The sequence below is a fragment of the Corylus avellana genome, chromosome ca11 (genome assembly GCF_901000735.1).
Source record: "Corylus avellana chromosome ca11, CavTom2PMs-1.0".
In the NCBI taxonomy this organism is placed as follows: Eukaryota; Viridiplantae; Streptophyta; class Magnoliopsida; order Fagales; family Betulaceae; genus Corylus; species Corylus avellana.
The window spans coordinates 18,740,858-18,757,065 of NC_081551.1; the positions used below are offsets into that span (position 1 = coordinate 18,740,858).

Below are 16,208 nucleotides of genomic sequence, written 5' to 3' on the forward strand. Positions count from 1 at the left end.
TTTCTTCCTCCTTTTTTGGTTTTTTTTTTTCCTTTTTTGTTTTTTTTGTTTTTTTTTTTTGCCTTTTTAGTTTTTTTTTTTTTTTTTTTTAGTTTTATGGTTTTTGTAAACAAAGTAACGGATTAAATTATGTGTTGGATAATACAGTTTATGTTCATTATATCTCAAATATGACGATAAAAGTCAAATATATTTATCATGTGGGAAAATGGTTGGTATTGCCGTGTACCCACGTACAAGCTCTTTATAAGAAAAATTTCTCACATATTTCTTCAACCAGGTACGGGTACGTATGCCAAAAAAAAAAAAGAAAAAAAAGAAAAGGTAAATAAGTCAAAACAAAAATAGTCACAGCCTTCTGCAAAACTGTCACAAATGGTAACAAGTACTTGAGCTTAATACCATATATAAATAAGTCAAAACAAAAATAGTCACAGCCGTCTGCAAAACTGTCACAAATAGTAACAAGTACTTGATCTTAAAACCATATATATATATATATATATATGGTCCGTTCTCTTTATTTGATTGATAATAAAATTATATTTAATCATCCATATAGAAAAGGGACAGGATAATTATAAAATGAGATATAAAAAATAAATAATGGAAATCATATTAAATAGAAAATGGTAGGCCATTGGTCCCGTCACTGTGCCCTACCTGAGATGCCACTTTTGTTTTCTTCCATCGGCCATACCAAGTTCCATCGCCCTGCGACTGTGCGACAGGCGTGAGGGAAGGAGAGTAAAAACTTGAAAAGTGCAAATTAAATATATAAATTAAATATTACGCGTAGATTAATTTAAAGTCAAACCAACTCACGAACGCATAAGACTCACACTCTCCCCATAATATAAATTATATAATAATGGGTCAGATTTCGAAGGTGACGCTTGATTAACGTGAGGAATTGATCATGTGGGACTCGCCCAAACCAAAACCATATTTGGGTTTTACTATACACGTGTCAGGCGAGGAGTAGTTCAGAGTGGGCCCATATATGACAATAATAGAAAGGAATGTGGGCCACCCCCTCGCTTGTGGGACAAAGTCGACTCTATAAGGTGGGGACCAATTCTCGGCTCTGGCGTCCACGTGGGAGAGAAAGTGGGAGGGTACACGTGTTGTGTTTCCAATGCATCCACTTTAAAAGCCCTTCCCACTTCACATCACATTGAGCCTTTTATAATGAGCCGCAATATGCTGCTACTCTGGCACACATTATCGTGGTGGACGATGAACCCATGACCTGAGTTGGCCCCACCACATATTACATCTACAGCTCACCCACCATGTGATTTCTCGGGTGTATACTAAGACAGTAGGACCGTTTGATACTGATGTTCTTATCCAAATTAAAAGCTATGCTGCTCTATTTTTTTTTTTTTTTTTTCTGAGAGAATATTCTCTAATAGTTTTAGGTAGAGAGGAAGGGAAAGAGAGGGTGACACCTGTCTCTTGCCCAATCGGAGGAAGATCATTGGCTCAACGGGATGGGGAAATCCCTACCATGTATTTAGGCGAGATGTCTTTTCGTTAAGACACTTTTTTTAACATGCGGTTGTAGATGATCCACGTTAACGTTAATTATATCATATTAGGTACTAAAAAAAATATAATAATAATAATAATAATAATAATATAAGTGGCACTGGGATCAACAGTAAGAGCTATTTGTTCATGTGAAGCATTTCAAAAATCAAAAGACAAATTTGTACGTGTGATGGGTATGATGTGCTGTCATTATCGTTATCCTATATCTCTAGTACAATCCAACGTGTTCGTACAGGTGGCGCATGACGCATCCCCTATTCCTGACACTCCAATTTTTACGGTCGAAGCTCTTGAACACTTCATTTTGGTGTTCACACATATAATGAGAAACAACGGGTCCAAAAAACAGACAAAAAAAAAAATTAATTATCTTACGTCATCGGAGCAATGAAGTTGATACTTTAATAGATGCGATGGTTTTTATTTTTATTTTTTTGACATGTCCATATAAGAATATAAGAGAAGAGAGAAAGATTCGAATTAGTGACTTTCACTTTATGAGGAGTAATTCACAGCCGATTGAATTACCCCTTAAAAACAAATGTGATATCTTAATACGTGTTCAGTGGAGTTTATTAAACATTGTAGTTGGCATAAACCACTTTCTATTTTTGTCAATTTTAGAATTTGAGACAAGCTGTAGAGCTTTAGACATTCGGACCAAGGCCCATTGGGTGTGTTACCCCTGAGTATTTTAGTGTGATTGGTGTTACGTAGCCTGCCTGGCAGCATTATCGACCCACCCATTTGGGTCAAGCCCATTAATGGATCTTAATTTATAGGCCCACTGGATTGGGCCCAAGAAGCACATTAGCTTTTGCTTTCACTCTCCTCTAAGATTATCCACAAATAAAAGTTGCTACGTTTGGCCCAAAAGTCACTTGCCATGTGGATGGTTCCTTCTTGAGCTCTACACAAAAAAAAAAAAAAAAAAAAAGAAAAAGAAAAAGAAAAAGAAAAGGACTTATTTTCTTTGCCAATTTCATGAAAAAGTGGTGATACGTAGAATGTCTAGAAACACAAGGGAGGGCTATTAATTGTTTGGACAATGTTATATGTCAGTAAATGTAAGCCTCTCAATGTTGTGGGAAACAAGCCTCCGGAAACTATGGAAAAGGCTGTCCCTCAGCAAAATCCAATTATTTATCCTTTAGCATGTTTCATTTTTTTTTTAGTACATGAATAGGAAAATGTTTGCAAAAGGATTATTGCTTTTGCTTTCTAGTCATGTTTCATTGTTTGCGATGATGCGATCATAAGCACATATATGCTCATGTTCCTACTTGTATACAGCCAATTAAGGAATCCATAAAGGGGCTCTTTTTTATTTATTTTGGGGACAGATAATAAAGATTCCCCCCCCAAAAAAAAATAATTCTAACTAACCCGTACATTTTTTTTTTTAATAAATAAAAACATTTATAAGAAGATACTTTACCCCAAAAATCTAATTTTGCAATCATAGCACTCTTTTACTTAACGTATAAACAAAAGGGACTACAATTTGACACCTCATATTTATAAAACCAATTGTGCATATAAAAACAAACATTTTAAAAACCGATCTAACCATATTTTCCTTAGCTTTTTGAATCACTCTTAAATATTTCCTACCATCCAATATTTTATAAGGATATTGATGATGAGGGTGTTCATAATTTGAGGAAGTGGCTCCAAAAATAGTCCTTCGAGAATGTTGTGGACTTTGAAGTTCTCAGGCGTAGTTTCTCCTAACTCTATTTCACGGGGGGTAACTGAGTAAAGAAAATCGTGGGCCTAACTCATCTCATAAAACCGGTTCAATAAAAGAAGGTTGCACATTCCTTATAAATATGCCAAAGGTCTTGTCCATAGGCAATGTGAGACTATTTCTCAACACCTTCCCTTATGTACAGGCCGGTATTTTTCCTGGTCCTTATCATGGGGTAAGTAGTGCGGGCCCTCATTTGTCCTGTGGTAGGCTTTGATACCATGTTAAATTATCATTTATCCTAACAACTTAAACTTTTGGGACAATTGGTAATTTAACATGATATCAGAGCCAAAGATCATGGGATTGAACATTGACTCCATCATATTACCCTTAATTTTAATTAAATATTCCACGTGTAGGGCCTCACCTATTAAAAAAGAGTTTGAGCTCATACGCGAGGAGGGGTGTTAAAGTAATGGTTAAGTGATAAAATATATCTTTTCCTATCAGTTTAAGCTTTTGAAACAATTGATAATTTAATATTGAGGCATTCCCAGGATGGACAACACTGTGCACAATGTGCAGAAGCCCAATGTTGGAGAAAGAGCTCAAGGTCTTACTTCTTCATATTGTTGAGGGCGAGCCAGAGTTTGATGGTGAGAGAAAGGGTTAAGTCGCACTCTAATTGGTGGCCGACAATTTCGTAACCGAGACAATGTCACGGGTTGTATACGATCGTGAGTAAAGACATAGCTAGACAATGGTGGTTGAGGGTTGGGCATGGAGGAGGAGGAAGACCAGAAGAGAGTGATTAACCAAGTTAAGGGTGAGTCTCTAAGTTGAGGCAGTGATTGAGTGTCTTAATTGGAAAAACTTAGGTACAATGACTCTCATAAACTGGAAGTAACAAACATCAACTATAAATATTTTTTTATAGCACTCTTGAAAAGTTCTCTACTTTCAAATAGGGATTTAAAATAAATCTTATAAATAGGAAGGCCCAAATGGTTATTTTAATTTGATGCCTTCAAATAAATTGGGTTTTTGGGACTAAAAATAAGATTGATGACTTTTTTTTTTTGTTGGATTGGAAAATAATTTGATGGGTTTTGATGCTTTCGTTTCTCGTAGTGATCAGGATCTCCTTAATCCACTTTCTTTAAAAGAATTCAAGCCCACCTTTCGTTCTATCATTTCTTGGGTATCCCCACTTGCTTTCTCCTATAAAAAAACACTTGTGCATCAATGACTCTGCATCTGCAAAACCCTCTAATCTAATCCTAAATCCTTCTCTCTAATCTTCTGTTGGGGATAGTATGGTCTCCCACCACATAAAGATCATTAATAAGACCATTCTTCCCATGCTTCTTTTTCTTTGGTTTTTACCTAATTTACCTTTCTATCTTATCTATAAAAGAGTAGTTACATAATCCTCATCCGTTGGATACATGGGTGAGATAAAATCAAACATGCCACGTTGTTGTCTGCATGCAACAAGTCTACCAATTAAGTTAGGGACGATTTAAATTATCCATTCGTACAATTATTTCCAAATCGTGCCCTTTTTAATATATGTTCTTTGGCTTAGCCTGTATTAGGTTTAATGGGTTTTAGTAGGTTTCAGCCGTCCACCGGCCTATATTCCCGTAAGGTTTTGAGCGTTCGTTAAAATTTCATGATGATATCAATGGCGTCCACAATTTGTCTCAATACGTCACCATTGACGTACGTTACATAAAGACGATGCCTATAATTGCTAATATTTTAAAATAAATATTGTTAATATTTTTTAAAAAAGAAAAAGAAAAATACTAGAGTCAAATCACGAAAGGGGTTTAAGTAGAAGCTTGCGCTTTAATAAATCACAAAGGAAATTAAAAGTGACATTCCCCGCTCCCACAACTGTCTAATCAAGCTTTATAATTCAAAGTTAAATTAGAAACCTTCTTTTAGGGTTTCCTGGCAAAAGGTAAAGAGAGTGGAAGACCTGTGGTGTCCACACATATATATATATATATATATATATATATATATATATATATACAGATTCTCTCTTTCTTACTTCTTATATATATATGAACGAAAGGGAGAGCGGAAACAAGTAATCCATTAATAATTCCCTTTGTTTTATAGGAAAGCAATGAAAAAGATTTAGCAGAGAACCTAAAAAACAAGAAAAAAAATTAAAAAGTTTCCCATATATTTATTTAATGCAGGATTAATATAATAAAATGCTCTGAAATATTTCATAAGTGATCAGCAGTATAAGGATGCAGCTATAATGGTTCTTGCATTAATGTCGTTTTCTTTCATATATGATTAGCATATATATAGCTAGACATGCGCATTTGATAGGGTTTTGACAATATTGTTTCAAGTGTTCTTGGTATTCAATAAAAATTGTGAACTTCTGGCTCAATTAGGAGAATGAATCGCCATGGGTGAGGGCTGAAAGTGACATGCATGCTCAACTCATCAAATTTTCCTTGTTTCAAGTATGTTCTCTTTTGGCTTTAAGATGTGATCAAATGTCAATATAACCCTAGCCTTTTTGATTAGTTTGTAGGCACACCCACAAGTTTAGATTTTCACAGCATTAGCCACAGTCTCTGAATAAAATAATTCCAATCTAATTATTTGGAAATGAGGAAAATGAGTTGGTTGTATTATTGTATACCCACTTTCATATAATCAAATCATTTATTTAATCTGATTGACATTGAACTAATGACTAAACAAGCAATCACTCATGATATTAATTCATGTCTAGCCATTTCTTCAGTTTGTTTTTTGATTATAAATTAATATAAGTGAACCTCGCATGATCTATAGGCACCAAAATGGAGAAATCTGTTCAGCACGCCACTGTTTATCTATTTGTGTCAAAGCCAGATTCTTTACTTTCCCGTTTCTCTAATGCCCCCACTATTTCCCGATCATTTCCATCAGCTGTCAGTTTTATTCGTGCTAGCACTTGAATTAAAATATTGGGATGAAAAAATATATATAAAATGAGTAAAGCTGGAGAATGGTATATGATCCTAGCTCCAAGAGTATTGATGCATTGCATATATATCATTGTTCACATTCCCAGAGAAGTAAAAAACAACTTCAATTGTATTTAGGTTACAAGGAGGCTGTGAGTAGTTGAACCATTTAATTAATATTTTAGCAATTTCCCTCACGTGAAATTAAAAAACATGTGTTATTGCAATTGAAATGAGAAATAAATTAATTAAAGAGCCAGAGTTTTTAATACAATGCTAAATTACTATTTATCCTAAAAGTTTGATAGAAAGATATAAATTTAATCATGGATTTATGAACATATATTATACGGAATAAAACTAATTAGTTAAAATAAATGGTAGCTTGTCAAAATACCATTATCATGGGTGCAGGGTAGTCAAGCTTCACTGAGGTTGCTCTTGTAAATGGAGGGGAATTATTCTATATATATATATATACTTTAATTTTTGCCCTCGATTTTGTTTCTTTTGTATAACCAAAGGGACACCAATGAATTGATAAATAATGCCCCTAAAACAGAGGATAGATCCTAATGAATTAACTTAGAGTTAAGTTTTTGTTTGAAACTGCACTTGCTTTTTACGTAATCTAATTAAGTTTATGCATTATAATGGACCAACTCTGGCCCTAAATTTATAATCTATGCTTTGAGAAAAATCTTAAGATCCTGTGAAGAGTTCTCAATTTTTTTTAAGACTTTACATGTTCCAAGCATTCGAGCACAGTTAATCGGATAAACATATATCTGCTTAATGCTTATCATGAGAGCTTAATTATAATATTTTCTCTACCGGCCAGTAAAATTAAAAAGTGATCAGCACATATATATGATATAGCTAGCATACTTTTGTGGGTATTAATTGTAAGCAAAATACGTGCCAAGTAACAAATAAAGAACGTAATACATACCAAATGGGGGAAGTTTTGTGTACAAAAAAAGTGAAGTGATTCCTTTACCTGAAAAAGGCTTCAACTAGGTGCCTAGCCTTCTAATTTGATCGTAGTATTAGTATAATATAAAGCAAATTAAGCCTCTGAAGTTGGGTGGAAATTATATTCCATGAGGTCATACATCCATCATTTTTATTTAATGTTGATGTGGGATAAGAAAAGCCCGTTGATTCTATTACACGTCCAACCCAACCTAAGTTATAAAGGGAGGAACTTTCAAGTTGACACCAGGTGAACGCACCCGCCATCAAAAGCACTTAAATAACTTTTAGTCAAACTTCCATACATTTTTATTAATACTCCAATTAGTCCATAGAACCACCACCACCACCATATTGTCATCACCTTATATCATATCAAACGCTGCCAGCTTGAAGCTAAGTAAGATATTCCTGTGGATAAGACGAAGGAGTTATTAGATATGATCAAATCCAAGTTGATATTAATATAGTTATTGTACGAATTATGTACTGCAAATATGGATTTTGGAAGGCTTATTAGGTAGCCAGGGCTCTCTCTTTCTTCTTGATTACACTATATATATATATACGTTGTGTAGTGTGCACTAAGAAATGATTAACTATATTAACCAACCTCCTCTCCTTTACATGGAAACTCACTTAGCCTCACTAGCAAAAGCTTTTCATATTATTCTATCATTTCATCATCAGTAGAATAAATACTACTTTCTTTCTTTTTTCTTTTTTATCAAAAAGAAACTACTCGGACAAAATATTTCAACTCTCTGCATGATGCTACGGGCATGGATTCTGAATTGGACTGCTCTAGCTATACAGTTTCAAACTCTATTATCATAATGGGGGCACAATTGATGGTCCAAAATCTTCCTCCCCTTTGAAATGCTGCGCAATTGGTACTTAAACCATCACACTTCATTGTACTTTGCTATTTATTTACAAGTTGACTGCCTAACATTCCCTTGTAAGAAATCCATGGCTGGGGGGTAGAGTAGCTATGGAATATTGAGAGCTTTCAATTGTACTTTGGCCTTAGTAATAGTGTTTTCTATATTACTTTACTTTGTTCAATTAGTTTTTGCATAATTGTCCGTACAATGAGTGGGGTAATTAGTTATTGAAAAATGATCGCTTGTGTTTGTCATGCGATAATCCCAAATGATGTTTGACTAATGTTACTTTTCACACTCGTTTTTTATATATTTTTTTCAAAAGAACGAGAATAAATTGATGAGACTCTTTGTTGGGTAGTGAAAAGTATCAAAATTATTCAATACCTAGGGAATAATGCTTCCCTTTTCACATGATAGTGTGATTCATGGTGAGACTGAGATCTACTATTTATATGTGAGAAGAAGAAATATTAATTTGTTCCCAATGGTATTGAGTAGTTTTCAGTGAGTTCAATAAGTGAGTGAGATAGTAATGGAAAGCTTTTTTGTCCACGTGTCAGAGGGGGTGGGGGCTTTTAAAATCTAGAAGCAGAGAAATAATCTTGAGAATAAAACAAAAGGCAAATCTTCTGCTGTGCATGCGAAACAATAAGTGTGTATGGAAGGACAAAGAATGTTGGAAGAATCAAGATACTCGTGCTAGCTAAACAATTGATTTTAAATATTTTTTTTGAAAAAAAAAAAGAAAAAGAAAAAGGACAAAGAAAAGACATATATATATATGGCATTTGGCTGGAGGGTAGTTTGGTTGGTTCTCTGTCGCCAAAGGACAACATAGCTAGTGGGAAGTGTGAATGTGATGAGACAAATGGGACATTGGGCCTGAAGTAGTGTACTTTGATTTTAATTTACCATCCCACTAAATGATTGGGCGAATCAGTAAACTATCGGGGATTTCAAAGAAGAAAAAAGAAAAGAAAAAAGAATTGAGTCTTTGATTCTAATTTTCATCATATAATTAACCTTCATACGGAGGTTGTCTCTTAATATTAGTACTTTATTACATATGTTCTTGTTGAACGGAAGCCCAAGAACCTTAATTGCTTCTGTAAATGTTCCAAACGTGAATAATGTTATATATATAATAAAATATGAAAGAGAAAGAAAAAAGAGCGGAATCGGAGAGAGACGTATGAGCTAGATGTAGTGATGAGCAAAAACATAAAATAAACCCTAAAATACATAAGGAAATAAATAAACTATATCAAGAAAATAAAAAAAGGGAAAGATAAAACATTCTAACAAATGAAATAATATATTCTAACAAGCTCTAATCTTATTCTTAAGCAATTGGATTGATGCGGCAATGCCTATAAACCATTAATTAGATCCGTCTTTAATAAAAAATGAAGAAATTCAAAGACTTATGGTCATTGTCACGTCAGCCTAGTTGGATGGAAGTAAGATGAAAGTCGAATGTTTAACAATATTATTCTAAGATGATGAAAGTTCATTATTGATAATAAACTTCTCTGATTATTCATTAACTTGAAGGTGTCTTTAAATAGACACTTGCAATGCATAGTAAGAATAAAAAACTAACTTGAATAAACCCGTATTATCTGTAATACTTAAATCTTAATCCTAATGTTATCAATAATGATAACTATATATGTTGTAATCCTAAAATTCGTCCCATTACGATCGCAAATACATTGAAACATTTGGTGGCCGATTGCATCTCCATCGCCAAACATCACAATCTGTAACTTCTTTAGTATACTATTCAATAAAGGGCACTTCAATCAGGAAAAATAAGAGTCTGCATTGGGACTTATTATTATGGTTATGCTTTTCTTGTGATAGCTAGATTCTCCTGTTGAGAGCATCTCAAATTTTGCTTTGACCCGTACCTCATCCAACCTTTTTGAGTCATGTGTAAGGACCATTTAATTTGCGGCCATCAAAGGAGCAAGACGAGTAGAGCTTTCATTTTTTCAATGTTTGATTAATTTTTGGGGGTGTCACAATCGGCTCTTATTTCAATTTTTGGTGTTACAAGGGCTATTCAACTCATAAGAAATTTTTAAAATCATTTATAAACTAGTCTTCTCTAATAAAAAATTAATATGAGACCGAATATTTATGAATAACTTTATAATTTACCCACTTAAGAGCATCTCCAACACATACTTTAAAATGCGCTAGTTGTTAATAGCTATAGAACATATCCTTTAATTGTGAATTGTTTTGCTAGTGGATATAAGCTTTTAAACTGAACAACTTAAATCTTGGTTCTCAGTGTCTCATGTCCTTCTATTTCCCCCTTTTTTTTTTTTTTTTGCAATTTTGTTTAAGATCTTGTGCACAACATCTCTGTCGGGTATAGTTTGGGTGTGGAAGAGTAGTGTGATTATAATTATTTGATATTGTCCGATATCATATTAGAGTCTAGTAAAGAGTATATCTTCGTAGATTTTATAGTCTAATACATAGTTAAATGCATTCCTTATTAGAGCCGTAAAACGGTAATCTATTGTTTCTCTATTTAAAATGGAACCATCATCAACAAAGTATGAGTTGATTATTATTTTAGAATACAATTTACTATGTTGTTGGATAAGGGTGAAAAGGCAACTAGTAAAATTTACTGACGGATAAGGGTGAAAAGACGATTAGTAAAATTTATTAACCACATCCTTATAGCCTATGCGGTTACTGGCGGTTGGCTGTTAATGATTGCTAACTACTTTTCAAAAAAAAAAAAACGATGTTTTCATGTATTTTTTTTTATATATAAATATAATATATATAAATGCGGTTAGCAGTTAACGGTTTTTTCAAAACTTAAAATTGCTAATCATATTCGCCTAGGCAGTTAGTAAGTTTTTCTAATCGCCTTTAAAAGTGGTTAGCGGTTAAAGAGCGGTTAATAACTACCCGTCTTTTCACTCCTAATTTTAAAGATCAAAATTTTTTCGAAGTAGTCAATAAAGATGACAGCTCTCTTGACATAAAAGATTTATCATTTCCCATTAATTAAAGTGCTCCCCGCAAATCACCCTAAGCATCCCCAAGATATTCATGCTTGAAGATTGGTTGACCATCTCCACCGTCCACTTATGCTGATTGAGTAGTGTCATCAAGAGTCGTGATTCAGCACGCCGTGCAAGAAATTTTTTTAAAAATATTTTAATGCAAAAAAAAAAAAAAATTTTTGCCAGCATGCTATTTTACTTCACCCGTGTCATCAATATAGGATTCTAGAGAAGCAACATGTCTTTGTAACGATGGCTGCTCTCTCCGGCCCTCTCCCTCTCTCTCCTTTTTTGTGTGATGCGTGGAGTGAGTGTATAGGAGGTTGTTATTGGTTTGTGTTATAAAAAATAAGTATCACAATTTAATAGATTATTATACAATTAACATGATATAATAGTTAGAATAAGACTGGTATTTTATAGCAATATAAAGATCGAAATATTTAGTAGAGTATTATATAACTGCGATAACGTGACAATGAAACTAATCACCAAACTAATTTTTAGACCCATATCATCAATTTATATATATAAAAACTGCATAATGAATAACATTACTATTAGGGAAAAATATAAAAAAGCCTTTCAAACTCTCAGCTATTTGCAATATAGCCCCCCAATGTTCTAAAAGTACTAAAGTAGCTCCCAAACTACCAAATGTATCAAAAAGACAACTTATTTTTTTTATATTCCTATAATACTCCTATTCTTTTAACAAATAAAATAATAAAATAATTGTAAAAAATACCCAAACAATTTTTTTTTTTTTTTAAAAAAAAACAATGGACGAATAAATACAAAAAAAATATTTTTTTGAATAAATAAATAATTAGTCACTGTAGTTGGCCTAAATTACAAATTGCTTCATGTCGTATTAAAGTAAAATCAATTTGGTAGTTTGATGGCCTACTTTAGTATTTTTTTTTTTTTTTGAATATCTCAAGAAAGAACCGTACCTTTGATTTTACTTTAATACGGCATAAAACAATTTGTAATTTAAGCCAACTACAGTAACTAATTATTTATTCCAAAAAACTTTTTTTTTTTTGTTTTTATTCGCGGATTGTTTTTTTTTTTTTTATATAAAAAAAAATTATTTATTTATTTATTTTTTCAATTATTTTATGATTTTATTTGTTAATAGAATAGGGTATTATAGGAATATAAAAATAAGTGGTCTTTTTGATACATTTTGATATTTTGGAGAACTATTTTAATACCTTTTGAACATAAAAAGGCTATATTATATCGTAGCCCACTGCAGTGGCATAGTGAAGTTACCTCTTTCTTTCTGTGCGAAAGCAAAAGACCTTCTTCTGGCTCCCCGTTTCCTCCTCCATTCAACAAAAAAACCAAAGCCAAAAGATCAAACCCACATTTCATAAAAGTGTGGATAACACCCTCTCCATTCCATATTTCCAGAAATCACCCCAGATTTTTTCGGTAAGATTAATTAAACCCTGCCTCAAATCTCCGCCAAATAACCCCTAGCCGAAATATTCCTGATGAGCTCTCTTTCATGTCAAAAAAAGTGTTTCAATTCGATCTCTTTCAAAACTATGTATTATCTTCAGTTTTCTTCTTTTGCATGAACTCTCCAAGCTCAGAAGCACCGCAAGTTTGATTAATCTTTTGCAACCATTTTCCTCCTTTGGCTTATATACACAGACCTGTTTATGGACTACTTGAGAGAATTGGAAGGCAAAAGAGTCCATGATCCTCTGGGGGAGAAGATGGCTAAACCAAGGTGCATATGGTTTCCTGGGCCTGTCATCGTCGGAGCTGGCCCATCAGGTTTGGCTGCAGCCGCTTGTCTAAAACAAAGAGGCATTCAAAGCCTAATCCTGGAGAGAGCCGATTGCATAGCCTCCTTATGGCAGCAAAAGACGTACGACCGCCTCCGGCTCCACCTCCCAAAGCAGTTCTGCGAGCTCCCTCTCATGCCATTTCCCGACAATTTCCCCACCTACCCAACAAAACAACAATTTCTCGCCTACTTAACGGCCTACGCCGACCGTTTCGACATAAACCCTGTATTCAACCAAACAGTGGTGAGCGCGGAGCTCGACCAACGCTGCGCGCTTTGGAAGGTCAAGACGAGGGGCTTGAAAAACGAGGAAGCAGAGTACGTGTCGCAGTGGCTGATTGTCGCAACCGGAGAGAATGCGGAGAATGTGGTGCCGCAAATTGAGGGAATGAATGAATTCGGTGGCCCTATTGTGCACACCAGCGCGTACAAGAGCGGAGATATGTTCAGTGAAAAGAGTGTTTTGGTGGTCGGATGTGGGAATTCTGGCATGGAAGTTTGCTTGGATCTCTGCAACTATAATGCTCGCCCCTCCCTCGTCGTTAGAGATTCGGTAATTTTCTTATTAAGAAAGGAAAGTAGGCTATTGGTTTATTCAAAATTTTATATTTTTCAAATAACCTAAACATAATCACTTAACTCTTTTTTCTGCTGGATATTTGAAATTTTGAATTCAGTTAACTAGAGTTTGACTTAATTGAATTCAGTTAACTAGAGTTTGACTTAATTAATTAGCTTGATAGCAAACGTATAATGGTAGTTTACATAAAGAACTTTTTAGGAGAAGAGATGTGATTCTTCTATAACTTTAATTCTTGGAACTTGTTGGCATGCGCAAATATTGTCAGCAGCCCAAACTCTTATGGGAATACAGTCTAATGTACTTTCTTTTTTGTATAAAAATTCTAGCTTCTCAATAAAATATTCCACAGTGAGTGTCAGCGTTTGCAGATTCTTAGGTATGGAAAAATGACATGGAAGCATACTGAACACGAGCCTTTTGGGATTCATCTTTAGCCCCCTTTTTCTAGGCTTTTAATTAACCACATTTTTTTTTTTTTCTTTTATGTTGTAGGTTCATGTCTTGCCCCAAGAGATGCTGGGAAGATCAACTTTTGGACTCTCCATGTGCTTGCTCAAGTGGCTCCCCATGAGCCTTGTGGATCAATTCTTGCTTCTAATGTCACGCTTCATGCTTGGCGACACCGCTCGATTAGGACTCCACCGCCCCAAGCTTGGCCCTCTTGAGCTCAAGAGCAAGTCCGGCAAGACACCTGTCTTGGACGTTGGAACACTCGCCAAGATCAAAGCCGGGAACATTAAGGTACATAATTGTGTACCTTAAATTATTTTTATAATCGGGGATGTTTCAAACTTTGAATACCGTGCAAAGCATTTCGGGTCTTTCTCTCGGATTAATGCATAATTAACCATGAAATAAATAAATATATATGTTGTTTTGTAACATCATCCTTAAAGATTTGAGTAGAGAAAAAAGCACGGATTTTTGACCCCTCCCCTCCATTATTGTGTAGGTATACAAGGCAGTAAAGCGACTAAAACACCACGCCGTGGAGTTTGCTGATGGGGTGGTAGAAAATTTCGATGCCATCATTTTAGCCACGGGTTACAAAAGTAACGTACCAACTTGGTTAAAGGTAATTTATACTACGTCGTGTTAGATTTAATATATAAAAACATCATATTCATCCATCTTGATCATAAGAAAGAAGAAAAATGACAAAGGAGAGATTGAAATTTTGTTCTCAGGAGGGTGATATGTTTTCCGAGAAAGATGGTTTGCCTAGGGAACGGTTCCCAAATGGGTGGAAAGGCGAATGTGGGCTGTACGCTGTGGGCTTTACCAAACGTGGCCTTCTAGGCACGTCAATCGATGCAAGGAGAATTGCAGAAGATATAGAGCATCGCTGGAAAGCTGATGCCACCCATTTCATGCCATTCGCTCGTGCGCCACCACAGCAATTATGAAGTTCTGGGAAAGGAGGGATTTATTGATCATCAAGGTATGGACTTCCATGGGGCCTTGAGCACAATCGCTACGCACGCCAAAGAAGGTTCCCCGTTTGCTTAGGGACGAAAAAGAAAAGAAAAGAAAAGAAAAAAAACCTAGGACAAATTAAACTAGGCCGACCTTAATTGGGAATTGTAGGATGGGATGGTAAAGGAAATTTTATAATTTCGTTAAATATGATTTTTGGATGGAAATAGTTGATTATTAGAACCATTGGAAATGGTGAAGAGGTGTGATTAGGAAAATTAAATTAAAAATTTAGGGTGTACGTACGTTCATATAAGCTTTGTATTGAACTATAGAGGGTGTAGTGTATTTTACTATATATATATATATATTTCAGTAAATGTTAATTAGTGGTAGTGGTAGATCGATGGTGATGGAATATAAACCATTTTGTTTTAATTGCATTTGTAATATGTGTATATATAGTACAAATATGATGTTTCCATCAATTAATTATTCCAACTTGTATTATTGGTTCTCTAATGGATTAACTCTCGTACCATCGTCTAAACATCTATATCTACTGAACAATCAAATATATATATAGGAAAGAACTACGAAGTAGGGACAATTATATATTGTGTGGGAAACAGAAAGAAAAGGAAAAGAAAAATCATGATTTAGTCCTTGTAAAGTTCCCATGAAGATGAAGTGAAGTGGCCCTCAGGTTATCTTTTGAATCTTTGCAGATAAACTTTTCAATAATTTTCCATAATGTATGGATTCCATCAATCGTTATAATTCTCATTGCCTTATCACTTTGGCCTTTTTTATATCTATATCCTCATCAGTAACTCGGACCACCATATTTTTTTTTAATTAATTGAAAAATCCATCAATCTCCACCACAACTTGAACCCCTGTCAACACTTGGATGGGGTCTCATGTATTTATGACAAGGTTTTATTTGTCAATGAAGAAGGTCTTATTCATTCCCAATTAGTGAAAAAGATGAATGCTATGAAAAAAGGGATATATATATGACAAAGTTTCTTAGTACATGATCAATTTAACATGCACATTTTCGTCAAGCCCTCGAATAAATTGTGGCAGGTTTGGTAGGTTGCTGGCAAACATATGACATATTGACATGCGATCGTTTCTTTTCAGCATAGATCTTCATATCTACCGAATCGCTACTTCATGGATGTAACGCGTTTGTTGACTTCATATCTTTGCTCATCATCACTTGTACTATATATATATATATATATATATATATA

The 16,208-nt window shown here is 34.3% G+C and overlaps 1 protein-coding gene across 1 annotated transcript; it reads left to right on the forward strand.

Moving 5' to 3' along the window:
- Nucleotides 1-12,433: 12,433 nt before the first annotated feature.
- On the forward strand, nucleotides 12,434-15,342 carry LOC132165969 (indole-3-pyruvate monooxygenase YUCCA2-like). Its single transcript, XM_059576689.1, is given in 5 exon segments — nucleotides 12,434-13,500; nucleotides 14,023-14,271; nucleotides 14,483-14,605; nucleotides 14,718-14,878; nucleotides 14,880-15,342. Coding segments are annotated over 5 exon segments (1,377 nt in total). The 5' UTR covers nucleotides 12,434-12,816; the 3' UTR covers nucleotides 15,040-15,342.
- The last annotated feature ends 866 nt before the right edge of the window (nucleotides 15,343-16,208 follow it).